Below are 15,648 nucleotides of genomic sequence, written 5' to 3'. Positions count from 1 at the left end.
TAAAATTCAATAACTTTATATAAAAAACATTAAGCATGGTTTCTTAAATATGTTTTCATAATAAGATAATAAATTTCCAATGTGCTGACAGGTATAATTCATAGAACTAAATAGTTTGTTATCCTTTTTTGTTTTTTCCTGGACAGGTTTAAAAGTGTTTCAATAGCTAATGCAGTGAAGGCTATTACTAAGAAATAACATGTAAATTCAAACATAATATCCAGTGACATTATATACTTCCAATTAGCTACTTAACATAATTAAAACGATGTGAAGTAATGAAGGTGACATGAAATATTTTTTTGTGGTAAATAGCTCTTTTTTTCACATAACTTATTGTGAAGTTAGGTAACAAAAGTTGTGTGTCAGGTTAGCACGCATGTACAGTGTGATCTCAAAATATCTTGCATCTTGGGGAAATTCACATTTAAATTTAAAACTTAAATATAATATTAATTTCAATATGAGGTCTACCAAAAGGAAATTTTCAGGCACGAGAGAGAGGGCTAGGCATTAGGTTGTATAACATATTATCCTTTTTCTCTCTAGTTCTCAAGGTAGCCTAATACTAAACAGAAAGTCCCTATAGTAGCCCTTCTAATTTTCTAACATCAGAAGTGTTTCATTATAGAACCTGTTCCTTAATATGTGGTTTATATAAAATAGACTTATCTTTCAAATGAGGATTGGATTAAATAAAGTGATATGCAATTTATTAGCATACCTAAAAAATAATAAATATTGACAGAAGACACCACACAAAAATGTTAAGTCCATGAAATGGGAATAGGCAACAGAGAAGCAGAAGGAGAAAAGACTAGGAGAGCAGGAGGGAAAATAGGTGGCAGAGAGATAGAGAAAAAGAGAGCACAGAGTATGGTGAGGGGCATCTGAAAACTATAATTGCGGCACAAATTTCAGAAATAGGTAATTAAAGAATAAATTGTGAGGACAAGAATTTTTTCAGAACATAGCTAAGTATAATTAAGTTATAGAAACAATTCCAGGTGACTCCGAATAAATTAGGTGAAGACTATTTAGTCTGCGTTTAGCGTGTTTTTGTTCACTATTTCATTTGGATAATTCTATCAAAGTGATTGTCAACCTTTTCAATTATGGAATAGAAATTAGACAATGGTCAGAACATCTCATCTATGTTTGAGTATATTTGCCTAACCTATAGTTCAAAATGTTCTTTGTCTTGTTTGAAAGATGTTATTAAACACTTTTTCACCACAGACAAATGTAATCCAATATGGTAGTTTCGTAATACCAGCATTACACGTGCATCCATTTGACTTCTTAATAAATAGGCAGAGAAGGGAAAATTTTCATTTGGCATGCCAAAAAAACATTTATTATTTTACATATTTGCAAGCTAATATTTGAATCTGGAATTTTAATTCATTTTTGTTTTCTACCTTTTGGAGATGGAAAGCTTTCTTTTGAAAACTTAATTGTGTGCTAATGGCCATTTCATAATATACTGAAATTCCTTTTTTAGATAGAGTGGCATTGCATGTGACAGAAAAAAAAATCAGTGAGGAGACTACCTGATATACTTTGATATCAACATTTCAAAAAATGTTTGGGTAAGTAATCATTTAAGCAGCCTGTCTACAGTTTTCTCAAGGAATAAAATATTGTCCTATTAGGTTCCATATCAATGTTAGTCTTAGAATTTCCTGAAAAGATTGCTACCGTGTTCAATACTCATTACCAACTTGTAAAATATCCTGGGAAGTTATGTGATCTGTGTAAGCCATACATAGTAAAAGAAGATAATAAATGAAGGACTAATTTAATTTTATGTGATTTAAATCAAGTATGAGGGAAGATGAGGCATAAAACATGAAAATTCAACACCTTAGAAATTTGATGGAGTTGTGAGAAAAATGTTATGGAGAAAAGAATGCTGTTATATAGTTTTTTTTTTTACATGTTTTAGGCATTAAGCATGACCTAGTCTGTACATAAGATGATATTTATAATATTTTTGATATGCACCCTGAGATTATATGGGGCAGGGGGATGATCACTAAAAATGGAATACAGTAAGAGAATTTAATCAACAGAGCTCCCTTTTTTCATGGTTATTACACAGACATTATAGTCACACTAATGAAATCCTACATGAAATTTTCCCTACGAACTATTGCTCCGACAAATAAAACTTCTAATTTATCCTTATTTTTTTCCAGTTCTATACGCAAAAGTCATTTTAACATAACAGATAAAACTTTCAATTGAGCTTCTAAAAAAGTTTACAATATATCCTGGACAATTTTCCTTGTTACCATGGTCTCCACAGGTGATCACAACTTCAAATAGATATCAGTGGTGTGATTAATTAACTACCAGTTTTCTGGGACAAAAACAGGCCCTGTTTTGTAACATTTGTCTCTCTCTATGGCGCAAATCCTTCCACGTCAGCTAATTTTGAGCTGTCATCGAATGTGGAGTTGAGAAGACACGCATACAACTGGTTCTCACAAGCTGGTGCAAGCGAGCTGGATCACACTATTTTAGGACATCTGAAGTGTTCCCACTTTCGCACTATTCTAATCCTTACAATGAATATCTCCGGCAGACAAATTGGTTATTTATCCAACAGTCATTTCCTATCCCCTTAAAATGGTGAACGCTAAGCCATTTTAAGACTTAATTAAGTCTTAATTTAAGACTTAATTCTAAGTCTTTTGTCAGTGATTAGTTTGGAGCTGGCATGAGTAGCAATTATGGTGCACACACACATTCCCCCCCCCCACACACACAAAATTATATATATGTATATATATGTATATATACATATACATATATATATGTATATATATATATATAGTCTACAGAGGAGACCTCTAGAAAAATTTCCCTCAGTTTCAGAAGGGTATATGAGTAAGTGATGCTTAAAATTGTTATATCCCTCTTGAAAAATAACGGGTAATTTTGAGAAGAAAATCTTATTGGATGCTGTTGTATACCATCCAGAATTGCACTCATTCCTCAAGCTGCCCCAGGTGTTGCATGCTCAGTGCTTAAGCTGAGTCCTTCACCCAAGAAATATATCCAGGCCAAAACCTGCCTTGCCCAAAGTCATGCTCCCTCCCCAGCGGGTAGCCATGTCCAGCCCTTCTGACCCCTTTGTCAATTAGGTCATGTCTGAAGATCTATCCAGCTTCAAAATGGGGGTTTAGCTGAAGCACCTGTCCACAATTTAACTTCTCTTTTCCAAGTCTTTCTGCCCTTATTCCCTCACAGTTGTTGTTACCAAGTCATCCAGTCATTACAGTAGTAACTGCAGCAGTCCCCAAGTGGACAGACTTGGTATTTGTAAAAACTAATGTCCCTGAGCCTGTGGGGTTAAGGACTATCAAATGGGAAAAGTTATGTGAAAGCCTCTGAAAATGCCCTCCCCAATCAGTAAGGAGTAAACTAAAAACCAAGGATTCAAACATGATGGCTCACATTATATCCTCCCTTTAATTTACCAGGGTGGCACCTAAAAAACAGATGCATCAACACATCCTGGAAATGTCAGTGGAGTACCGTAAACTCAACAAAGTCATGGCCCTGGTTGAGGTTGATATGCCAAGTGGTATTCTTTCTAGAGACAATTAATATGGACTCAAGTATATGATATGAAGTCACTGAAGTAGCAAATGTGTTTTCCCATCCTTATCAAGAAAGACTTGAATCCTTCACATGTTCCTGGAATTGACAAGAATACATATTGACAGCCTTCCCCAGAGTTATACTAATTCTACTGTCTTCTATCATAATATAGCCCCCCAAAACTCAGGCCATAGGGACCCCCCACAGAACATCATATTGGTTCACTATGTCAGTGAGAAAGAAGTGGCAACTATATTGGAGAACTTGTTTAGACACATGTTCTCCAGAGGGTGGAAGAGAAGTCCTACAAAGATTCAGGAGCCCATAACATGAGAGAAATATTTAGGGACCCAATGGTCATGGGCATGGCAGATCACCCCTCCAAAGCAAAAGAAAAGTTCTTACAACTTGCACCGACCACCAATGAGGAAAAAAAGCCCAATGGCTGGTAGACAGTCTGTGGATTCTGAAGACAACATATTTCACACTGGAGAATACTGGTTTGATTCATTCACCAAGAATTATAGAAGGTTGTTGGCTTTAAATGGAACCCAGAGCAAGAAGCAGCTCCAGATTAAGTTCAGGCTATAGGGCAAGCAGCCCTGACACTGGGCTATATGATGCAGTAGAAGGTGTTCTATGAGAAGCATCAATGGTGGGGAAAGATGATTATGAAATATATGGCAAGCCTCAATAGGGGAATCAGGATGTACACTCCTAGGTTTGTGGATCAAGACCATGCAGCCTGCAGAGGAGAATTACACTGAAAAATTGCCCCTGGTATGCTCCTGGCCCCGGTAGGGACAAAGATCTGATCAAGTGACCAAACGGCCAGAAGTGCCCAACATAAGCTAAGGTCTGTCAGGCTCAACAAATCAAAAGGTTGGACATGCCAAACAACAATCTGTTATAAGATAGAAACGAGGTATCCATGTTTGAGCATAAGTAAGACCAGGGGATATAAATAAACTGCCTGTGCAGATAGCCCAGACTTACATGCCAACTACTAGTATCATGGGAATGAGTGCACACACACACAAATCTGTGTATCACATTATTAAAGCCCTTATGGTAGCTAGACTCCAAGGATGGTGCCTTAGTGAGCTATGTCTCAGAGTGTTCATGCCCTTTTGTAGACTTCTCCCATTATATGTATTCTATCTTGTTTGTAACCAATAGAATATGTCAAGAACGATGCTGCATGACTTCAAAGCTACATCAAAATAAATAGTATTTTGTAAGTTTATCTCTGTCAGCCCTGGGCCACCATATAAAAAGTCCAACTAACTAGAAACTGCTGTGTTGAAGAGACCAGATGTACGCGTGTTGGTTCAGAATCCCAGCTGAGCAGTCTTCCAACCATGCCTGCCACGGTGCCGGATATGGAAGTGAAGGCATCTTGAACCAGAACAGCCCATCCTACCCATGAAACTCTAGCAATTAAACTCAGTAACACCACACGAAGAAGAAATACTACCCAACTGAATCCTGTCTGAATTCCGCACTCACAAAATCATGAGAGGGAGGAGTCCTGGCATGAAGTATTAACTAGTTCTCTTCATGAAAACCAAGTACAAATCTAGATGAAATTATTAAAAACAACCATTGCATGGCTGTGGAAATCAAAGACACAGAAAACATTGTGAAACACTGCTGGAAGTTCAGATAATAACAACAGAAGTCTATTACCTTCTTACCTGGGATTGTTCCCAAAACCCTCTTCTGGCATAGTGCATACAAAAGAAGGGGTTTATAGAAAGGATCAATAGCAGTGTGGGGCTGTCTGGCAGGACCAGAAGCTCTGCTCCCATACCTTTTCTACTCGATTTGGGGTAGGAATGAAAACCCATGGCTCTGTCACCTAGAAGAGGCAAAGTCAATAGGAAACAAACAGAAAACGAGCAGTTTTACTAGTCTAAGACTGCAGTCCCATATAGGGTAAATGGCAAACCAACCAGAAATTTTACAGGGAGACACTGGAATCAATAGACCCACAGAGAAAATCTAGAAAAACTGTCCACACTTTCAGGCTGACTAGGAAATGATATCATGTTCAGGGAGATGTCCAAAGAGCCTGGTAGGAAGTAAAACCTAAGAGTGACCTGAGAACTGGCTGAACTTTGAAGGTGTCCCCACACTATACACAGATTGATTGGCCAAGGGTAGAAGCCTTACAAACTCAAAATACTTAAAAGCATGACTTCTACCCAAATCTTTGGCTAACAACTAGTCTATGCAGACACAGGAATGACCTGTAGGAAAGTGGAGACACACACACACACACACACACACACACACACACACACACACACACACTTTAGTAAAACAAACTGAGCAGGGAGATCAGTAGATATATACCACACTGGGGACAGATTTAAAATGAAAAAGGAAAAGAAAAGAAAGTCAAGACAATCCTCAGGAAAATGAATAAGAAATCAGGGTCATTACAATACATCATTTAAATGTCCAGTTTTCAACCAAAAATTATGAGGCATGCAAAGAAAGGAAAGTGTGACTCATAACCAGGAAAAAAGGACACAAAAAACTAACTCTGCGTGGACACAGATGTTAGATTTAACAGCTATTAAAAAGGTTTTAAAGCAGCTATTAAAAATATGTTTAAAAAAACCATGTCCAGGAATCACAGGGAAATATGATGACAATGACTCAATAAATAGAGACTCGCAATAGAGAAGTAAAACTGCAAAAGAAAAGAAATGTCAATTCTATCATTAAAAAATACAGGGGTGGCTGGGTGGTACAGTCAGTTAAACATCTGACTTTAATATTGGCTCAGGTCATGATCTCATGTGAGTGTGTGAGTTCAAGCCCTACATGGGGCTCTGCACTAACAGCACAGAATTCTGTGGTTAGAATTCTGTCTCATTCTCTCTGCCCCCCTTAAAATTAATAAACTTTAAAAAGAGAAAATTAAAAAAAATTAGAACCACATATTTTCTGTTTCCTTAGTAAAATTTGGAGAGTCACCCTCTGCTACCATCTCAAGAAGAGGATAAGAGACACAAATTCCAGGTTAATTAAACCCTAGGTGTATATGTGTATATATATATATACATATACATATACATGTATATGTATATATATATATATATATATATATATATATATATATATATGTGTGTGTGTGTGTGTGTGTATGTATATATATATACATACACACACACTGCTTGGTGTGCAGTCTACGTTATATATACATAACGTAGACTGCACACCAAGCATGGACCCAACACAGGGCTTGAACTCACCACCCTGAGATCAAGACCTGAGCTGAGATCAAGAGTCAGACACTTAGCCATCTGAGCCACCCAGGCACCCCAAACCCTAGGTATCTTTAATTACAAAGCACAGGTTAGCAGTCCCATGGTAAATAAATTTTTTCTTTAAAAAATTCTCAACATGTGCAGGATGTGCTGAAATAAAGTAGCTTATAGAATCATCTCTAAGAATAAAATTTAGGGGCACCTGGGTGGCTCAGTAGGTTAAGCTTCCAACTTCAGCTCAGGTCATGATCTCATAGTTTGTGAGTTCTAGCCCTGCACTGGGCTCTGTGCTGACAGATCAGAGTCTGGAGCCTGCTATGGATTCTGTGTCTCCCTCTCTCTCTGCCCCTCCTCGGCTTGTGCTCTGTCTCTCTCTCTCTCAAAAATAAATTTAAAAAAATTTTAAAGAATAAAATTTAAAGCTCAGTCTGCTCTTTAACACTGCACATAAATACACACACACACACACACACACACACACACTTCTGAATATGTGTACTGTTTTGTAAAATATAATCATTTTATATCTACATTTATAAGATATAAAATACATTTGGCTTGAAGAGACTGGAAAATATTTAATTCATATCTATTTACTTTTAACCCACAATTTTAACATCTTTTATTCTCTTTTAGCCACTTCTTTATTTTGACACCCTTCTTCTTACATATAGTCTAAATTGTTATTGTTTTAGTCATTGACTAAAGTTTGTGATTTTCATAGATCCTACTATTTTATTCCACAGTCCATTCCATGAATTATTTATAATTATTATTTCAAGATTTGTACAAAAGTATCAGGAGCATCTTAGATTCCTATGAAATTAAACCTTTACCTTTATTTCATTAGGTCCTCTGTTAATAAAACTAACATCAATCTTACACAGCAGGAATCCATACTTGAACTTTATTATGTCAGGCTCACTTTAATCGCTTCTGAAAGAGTTCTTAACAAAGCTAAGCCCCATAAAAAGAGGCAGATAATCTGTTCCAGGGAGAATGGGGTTATATATGGCAATAATTTGAGCTATGTGTCTGCTTTGAAACATATCCCAAATATTTCCTGAAAAAGCTCTTCTCAGGGATATATCCTAGAAAGGAAAACAGATCGCTTCTAGCATGAGCTAACAAAAACAAAATCCACACCCATGTATAATTTTCTTGGATGAGCCAGCTAGCATAAATGCAGTCAAATTTATAGCACAAGCTCTTACTTGTGTTCCATAAAAAAGCAATTCTAGGGTCATAAAAATATTTTCATATTTCATGTTTCATATTCTAGTACTATAGATTATTGACATTTAATATATCCTAGTTGAACCAAATAAAGAATGGATGGATGAATTTATTGAATACTGCTTGAAATATTGAATTAGTCTTAGACCCAACTTTTCTGCTATTTCGATGCTTTTTTAACTCAAACATAATTGGCTTGTGCAGCATTAAAGGTATTTTGTTCTATTATGTGTATCAATGAATAATTTGTTTTTCACAAAGCTTTATATTTTTCTATCTACAAAACATATTTCATCATTAGTATTTTTAAATTTTTTTAAATGTTGATTTATTTTTTGAGAGAAAGCTTTATTTATAAAGCTGATTTCTTTAGAGTTTGTTTTTCATACGTTAAGACTCATGCTTGTATCTGGAGATTTGCAGTCTATCTTCCCTTTTTCCTGTTCTGGGTCTGTTCCCCAATTTGCTCCACCTTTACATCTCCACTCACTCCTTCTCCAAAATAAGCCAAAGGATGTGCTACTTTCAAGAGTCTAATAATTGAATCAAACATTTTCCTAATTTATAACTTAAAAGATTGCCATATACATGTATGCTAACATTTACCAGCCCAGTCCCTCAAGATTTTACAAAGAAATAAAAGAGATCTGTAACAACCAAGTAAAATAGGTCAGGTTAGAACCTGAAAGACAGAGGAAATTCAAACTCTTCACAATGATCTCACTGCTCTCTAAAAAAATCAAACTGAATTTTGTGAGTTGGGCAACTGACTGACAACATGACTATGTAATTAAAGTGAAAAACACATTGCATTATAATACTAAGATTAAAATATATCAAATAAGAAAACGTATTGTGTTTACAATACATCAATTAGCCACTGAACATCATCTGTAGACCTTTCTCCAAGTCTAGAAGGAGATGGGGGTGGAGGGAAGGCAGGAAACACTAGCATCAAGTGAATCACAAAAGTATTCTATAAGGGAGTAAAGCTTTAAGACATTTTTGGCCATAATCCACAGTAAGGAATATATATTTTGTATTGTGCGCCTGTAGAGAAAAACGATTTTACAGATCAATTACCCTTACTCGGTGCACTCCACTCTGATATTTTCTACTCTATCCTATTCCAATCCCTCCCCCCGCTCTGTCTCTCTCTCCCTCATTCCCTCCCTCCCTCTCTGTTTTGTTTTGTTTTGTTTTGTTTTAAATGGTGGCCATGACTCTCTCATTTGATTCTAAAAGTGAGGAGAGAAGGAAAATAAGTGAAGAGGTTAAGAGTGGAAGGTGGAGGTGGCTTTGGGGGACTTTGCCCTACAAGGGATATGTACCAATACCTGGAGATATTTTAGATTATCATAACTGGGGGTGGGGATGATACTACCATCTAGTGGGTAGAGGCCAAGGATGCTGCTAAGCTCCTTATGATGCCCAAGACAGTCCTGCAAAAACAATTATCCAGCCCCGATTTCAATAGTACTGAAACTGAGAAATCTCCTCGAGACTAGACAAAACTGGAAAGTCAACAGCACTTTTTAAAGGTTATGAAAAATATGCTTTAAACTTCGAGAGAGAGATCTCACAATTAGATTCAGAGGTACTATGACATCAGCAATCTAAGACTTCTCTCCTTCCATAATCCAAAGACAAAAAAAAAAAAAAAGAAAAACATCAGTTTGCAATTTTCTAACCCAACACAAACTATGAGGAAGTAATCAATATAGCACTGTGAAAAGCAAACTATGTCCTAGTTAAGAGATAAGTGTTACAAAACATGGAAATCTTTCTTAAGTCCAAAGTACCTATAATACAGTGGGCTTATGTTGCTAGTTATTTTAGACTCTGAATTTCTTCAGGGTAGAAACTATGTCTTATTCATCTCTGTATTTTCTACTAGGTCCGACTCAACATCTTGCAAATAATAGACACTAAAAAGCATTTGGCTGAAAAAGGAATAAGTAGGTGCCTAGTCTTTAGCAACACATTGGATTTACGTCTCAAAATTATATCTCAACAAACTAAAAAGTATATTCTTCTTAGCCTAAAAATACAAGGATAGTTCAACATGTGGCAGATCCTAGAAGGGGCAAAACCAACATAAATGACCACAATCCATGTAACCATGACGATACACTCATTCAAAACTCTTGAAAGTTGTCTCAAAAAAGTCTTGACTATTTTTGACCGTCATGGAACATTAGTAAGTAATCTAAAAATGTTTTTAGTATCTATTTTTCGGCAAATTACCAAACAATGAACACACTATCACATTAGTAGATAAGGAAACAGATCTAGAGTAGTTAAATAGGGAGGAGAAGATCATGCAGTTAATGAATTTCACAGCCAGGATTTAAACTCCTCTGATTCTAAAACCCATGCTCTTCTCCATAAAGAGCTCTTCTCCATTTATTGTTTCACGAATAATGGCCCAATCACTCATAGACTGTAATTATCAGCAGCATTTAACAGAACTTAGTGAATGAAATGACATCTATTCATTATAAGTTTGAGTGAAATTCTGTATATTTAGAATAATAAGATCTATCCAAAGAGACAAATGACAAATGAATAAGACAAGAGCCAAAGCCACCAAACACCAATAAAGGTGAAGTTAGGGGAAAAAAGGAGGAGGAGGAGGAGGAGGAAGAGGAGGAGGAAGAGGAAGAGGAGGAGGAGAAGAAGAAGGTGGCTAGCCAACAGGACAGCAGAGGGGAAAAAAAAAATTAAACTATAAGCTTCTTGTGAATTACAGAATTTTATTATTTAAAACTCAGGAAAGACCCTGCTGTTTTGTAGAGGCTGTAATATGACATACAAGGGCCTGCAAAGAATCCTTCTGCAATAAGAATGCTGCCTGGTGCTGTCCATACAATGCTGGTTAATACTTTGTATTATGTGATCCAAATTTGCTTTCCACATTTTTGAAAGGTTGTGCACAAGAATGAAAAGAGACAGAAATGTAAAGACAATGAGAAAGATGTCTCAGTTGTTAAACACATTCTTTGGGGTCATTTAGTCTAGCGATAATAAAGCAAGGAAATAACTATCTTTTAAAAGTTGGTTGATCCTCATCAAAATGATGTGTCCACATATAAGCATATGGGGGGGAAACGCTGCTAATGAAACCTTTTTAATTATTAGGAAGAATTTTCAAGCATTAGTTAACTACCAATGATGGCTATGAATCACAATGGTAGATATCTTTATAAGTAGCGTATTCCAAAATCAGACTGATACTTTTTCCACAAGCAACCAAAAATGCCTCTCTCATGATGAAAAGTCATGACAAAGTTTAATCTCTGTCCCAGTCTCTCAACAGCTATAACTTCACCTCCCTGAATACTATTATTGGGGGTAATATCCAACAGGAAAGTGTTATTTTATTTAAATTTCTTCCTCCAAAGCTGAATTACGATTATTTACTGGAAATACATGTTGGGAGAAACCATACCCTGTAAAGCAGATTATTAGGCAGATGAGAAGGAGAACCATGTCTAGGTGTCTACTAGGAGTTCAAGTAAGGGAGGATACAGATGTGAATGACATTTCGTTTCTTTCTGTATTTGATAAATGTTTTAGTTCTACTAAATAGCATAACATAAAATTTTCATTCAACTCATATAGCTTTTTATTTATGTGAGATTTTTATGTGTTTATTTCTTATATCTTTAAGTAGTAAAACTGAAGACATTACTTTAGCAAAGAATAATAGAAGTACGTAACAGATTCTAAACTAATCCACTAAAGATAACCAAGCTATCTTTTTCTTACCTCTTAATATTATGATATACTCAGACAAACATGGAAAACGACCAAACTAAAGACTACTGATTATACTTAAGGAAGTATTACAGCTTGTGGGAAATAAACTTTCTATATGCTCTATGATAAAATTAAAATCTATAGTTTCTTCTTACAGATCTATTGTAATAAACACAATTTTCTTATTATTTATAATTTCCATGCAACTTGTATGAAATGAGCGTCTAACTTTTTTCCTCACTGTATTTACATTTTGTCCAAGCCCATTTGTTGAATAATTTACCCCTTCCCCTTTGGTTTGTGCTACTTTCTATGTTTTTATCACTTATTTGTTTTAATATGCCACTTTGGCATAAGGATTATTTTGAGCAGAAGGCAACTGAGAAGAAGCAGATACAAGAAAAGCTCCTTGCACTCCCCCTATTAGCCTAAAATAGGTATGATATAAATCTGTAAATGTGTCCCCTCTGCCCTCTCTATAAGGAAGGACAGAAGTTAATTCTTCTACCAGGCAAAAGATGGCTCCAGAGAAGTCTGTGTAACAAACTTTACTAGGTAACCCTCATCTTCCATTAGTTCACTCATACGTTTATCTTCCTATGATTTGCTACCTAGAAACTCAAAGTCCCTTTCCTTAGTCTTTTCATTTCTCTAAAAATCTATTGTTCTTTTGTTAAGATACTATAGAAACCCAAGTTCTAACCACCCCCTTTAAGTTTCAAGTAGCTGGAAGCTCCCACAGGTATGCACAATCCACATAATAAACGTGTTTCTCTCTTAATCTGTCTTTTGTCGGTCTAATTTACCATCTCTAGTCCCCAGGGAGCCTACAATGCACAGAGGGGAAAAAAAAAAAAGAGTTAACATTTTTCTCCCGCACACCCTCCCTCCAGATTCACTTTTAAAAATAAAATACAGGAACCGATTGGGATTATGCCTAAAATATCATTAACCCCAAGACACTGTTTAGAAAAAACATGCATCTTTACAATATTTAGCCTTCCCAATTAGGAACATGAAATGAATACCTACTCACTCAATGACTATCTTCTTTTATGTTAGTCAGTAAGTTTTATAGCTTTCTTATTAGTTATTTTTTAAATTTCTTACTAGTTATTTTTAAAATCACATTTTCTGTTTTTTGGGCAGAATGGGAACTGCTTTTCATTCATTGTCCCAACTAATTATTTTTGGTGCAGTACAAAATAATTCCATATTAATTCCATATCTAGCTGCCTTCTTGAATTTATTGATTCCTGTTGATTCTCATGAGGAAGTCGATTATTCATCAAAGGTGCCAGAAAACTGTGTGTGTGTCGTGCAAGAGGGTGGGTGGTATAGGGGATTCATGTCAGATACTCACCTATCTGGTATATTTTGGCATATACCAAAATAAGTTACAAAAAGATGAAAAAGTTAAAGTTTAAAAAAGTAAATAATAAAAACATGAGAAAATACACAGCTAAATATTTAACTGATTTGGGGATGAATAAAGAGTTTCTACAGATAAAAGAAATGGGAAAAAATTACCATAGATGCAAAAACAGCTCTATTAAATTCAGTATTTCCAAATGGCCACAGAAAACTAGTAGAGAAACATCAAAATGGGAAATACATTTCAAACAGATGACAGTTAAATGGGTAAAAATCCTAACCATATAAAAAGCTCTTATAAATCAGTAAGAGAAAAACTAATTAATACCCAATAGGAACATGGGCAGGAGAAATAAAAGGAATGAACAGACAATTCATAGAAGATAATCAAACACCAACAAACATATAAAACATTCAACTGCACAACCAAATTCAAATTAAAATGACAGAGAGAGAGAGCATTTTGTACCCTATGCAACTGCAAAGATTTGGTATCTTGAGACAAAACTTAAGCACATCTGACAGGAGTATGGAGCATTATAACCTTTCTGGAAAGCAAGTTGGTATTCCGAACCAAAAGTTTGTAAGAATCAAAGCATGAGTATGTATTTGTGAAATTCTCAGGTATTAGACAAAAGTTCTTATATAAAGATAACCATTATAATATTATCTGTGCTAGCAATTGGAAGCAACTGCAATGGCTCCCAATAAAGGAATAGTTAGTTTGTGGTACACATCTATATAATAGACGATTAGTGCAGGCATTTAAAACATATTTATGAAGAACATCTAATGGCTTTGGAAAAAGCTAATGACATGATATCAGTTGAAAAAATCAGAACAAAATTATATATATAAACATGTAAAATATACATGCATAGGAAAAAGGGAAGAAATACAACAAAATGTTAACGGTTATATTTGGGGGAAAAGATTATGGATAGTTTGTATTTCATTCAGTACACTTCGAGGAATTTTTCAGTTATTCTAGAGTAAATACATATTGTTTCCTGCCAAAAGAAACACATACAAAATGCTAATTTACAACTATAGGTAATAGGTATTTTTTTAATACAGCATCAAGTGATGCAAGAAAATTTTCAGAAACAAAGCAAAATAGGTTTAAAAAAAATCAATAGACTTTTCTTCCACAAGAATAACAGAAGATATCCACTTTTTAAAACTTTTATGTGAATTTTTTCTTCACATAGCCAGCACCATTAAGAAACTTCCAAAGGTAGTAATATCTAACTATTAAATGTCAATCACCAACACAGCCTAAAAAGAAACCCTCATGGAATCAACTACAGCTAAGGTGTGATTGGAATCCAGTGCTTACCTTTCTCACTTACACTCTCACTTTCAATCTCCACATCATCACAACTGGTGTATTCAGGCGTGGAAGCTAATTCCTCCTCTGAACTGCTCAATGAAACCTGGCGCATTTTACCTCCTTTCTTTGATTTATGAGGCTTTGGTGGTGGAGGTCTCACGGACTCCGACTGGTCGGAACTGAGAGAATCGTTCCTTAACATTGTTTCCATCTTTTCCCGTTTTGTTTTCCTCACAGCAGAGCTGGGATCTAAGTGGTGCTGTTTCCGTAGTGAGTCAGTACGTCTCATGTCTGGTCTATCAACGGGTATCGGACTCCTCCGCGGGGTGGGAGGACTATGGTTTGTGGTCCTTTGTGGATAAGAACTTGGTCCCTGAGCCTCTCGAGTTCTTTCCATTGAGTAAGATCGCTGATTTTCCATGGCAGCTCTACGTTCAGATATAGATCTCTGCCTTGATGGTCTTTCCATCCTCAGCATAGAAATCCTAGAATCTTCCAGTTCAGCATTTGCCAAAGAGACATCACTATGCCTTCTCTCATGCCTCGCTCGGGACACTTCAGCATGAATACGCATCTGTTCTTCATAGGGCTGTGGCTTTACTGGATACCGGGCCAAATTCGGATCGCTTCGATAGCGCGCCTGGTACTCCTCCTCTCTCCTTTGCCTTTCATATTCATCTCTGCTCTCCACATCCTCATCATCTACGACATATTCTTTGGAATGCCTATGACTTCTCCTGTTGGAGTCCCTGTAATTTAGATGGTCAGACTCTTCGTAAAACTGAGGTTCACGCTGAGACCTCCTATCAGCGTAATCCGATGGAGATCTCGGCATGGCGTTATCTGAAGTAGCATATTGTGAATATTCTCCTCTTTCTTCTCTTTGGTCGTATCTTCTATTCTGATCTCTGGATACTGAGGGACTTCGTGTCCTAAGTAACCAAAGAAGAAGACTGATGAGAAGAGCAACATCTAAACAATTCAACGTTTTACTGATTCACTGGCAGGATGACGAATTATATTCTGATAGTTCTTCTACTTTAAAAAAAA

At 36.0% G+C, this 15,648-nt stretch overlaps 1 protein-coding gene across 49 annotated transcripts in view; it reads right to left on the bottom strand.

Annotated features, from left to right (window-relative positions):
* The window catches only part of RIMS2 (regulating synaptic membrane exocytosis 2), a 612,947-nt gene that overhangs the window by 317,542 nt on the left and 279,757 nt on the right, over window positions 1-15,648 (bottom strand). For all 49 annotated transcript variants that reach the window (XM_058698768.1, XM_058698770.1, XM_058698807.1 and 46 more), the window contains one exon: window positions 14,605-15,530. In XM_058698768.1, the coding sequence (XP_058554751.1) occupies window positions 14,605-15,530 (926 nt within the window). The remainder of the gene's footprint in view (window positions 1-14,604; window positions 15,531-15,648) is intronic.

This window comes from Neofelis nebulosa, chromosome 14, assembly GCF_028018385.1.
Source record: "Neofelis nebulosa isolate mNeoNeb1 chromosome 14, mNeoNeb1.pri, whole genome shotgun sequence".
Classification (NCBI taxonomy): domain Eukaryota; kingdom Metazoa; phylum Chordata; class Mammalia; order Carnivora; family Felidae; genus Neofelis; species Neofelis nebulosa.
This window is presented reverse-complemented; position numbering and strand designations above follow the sequence as displayed.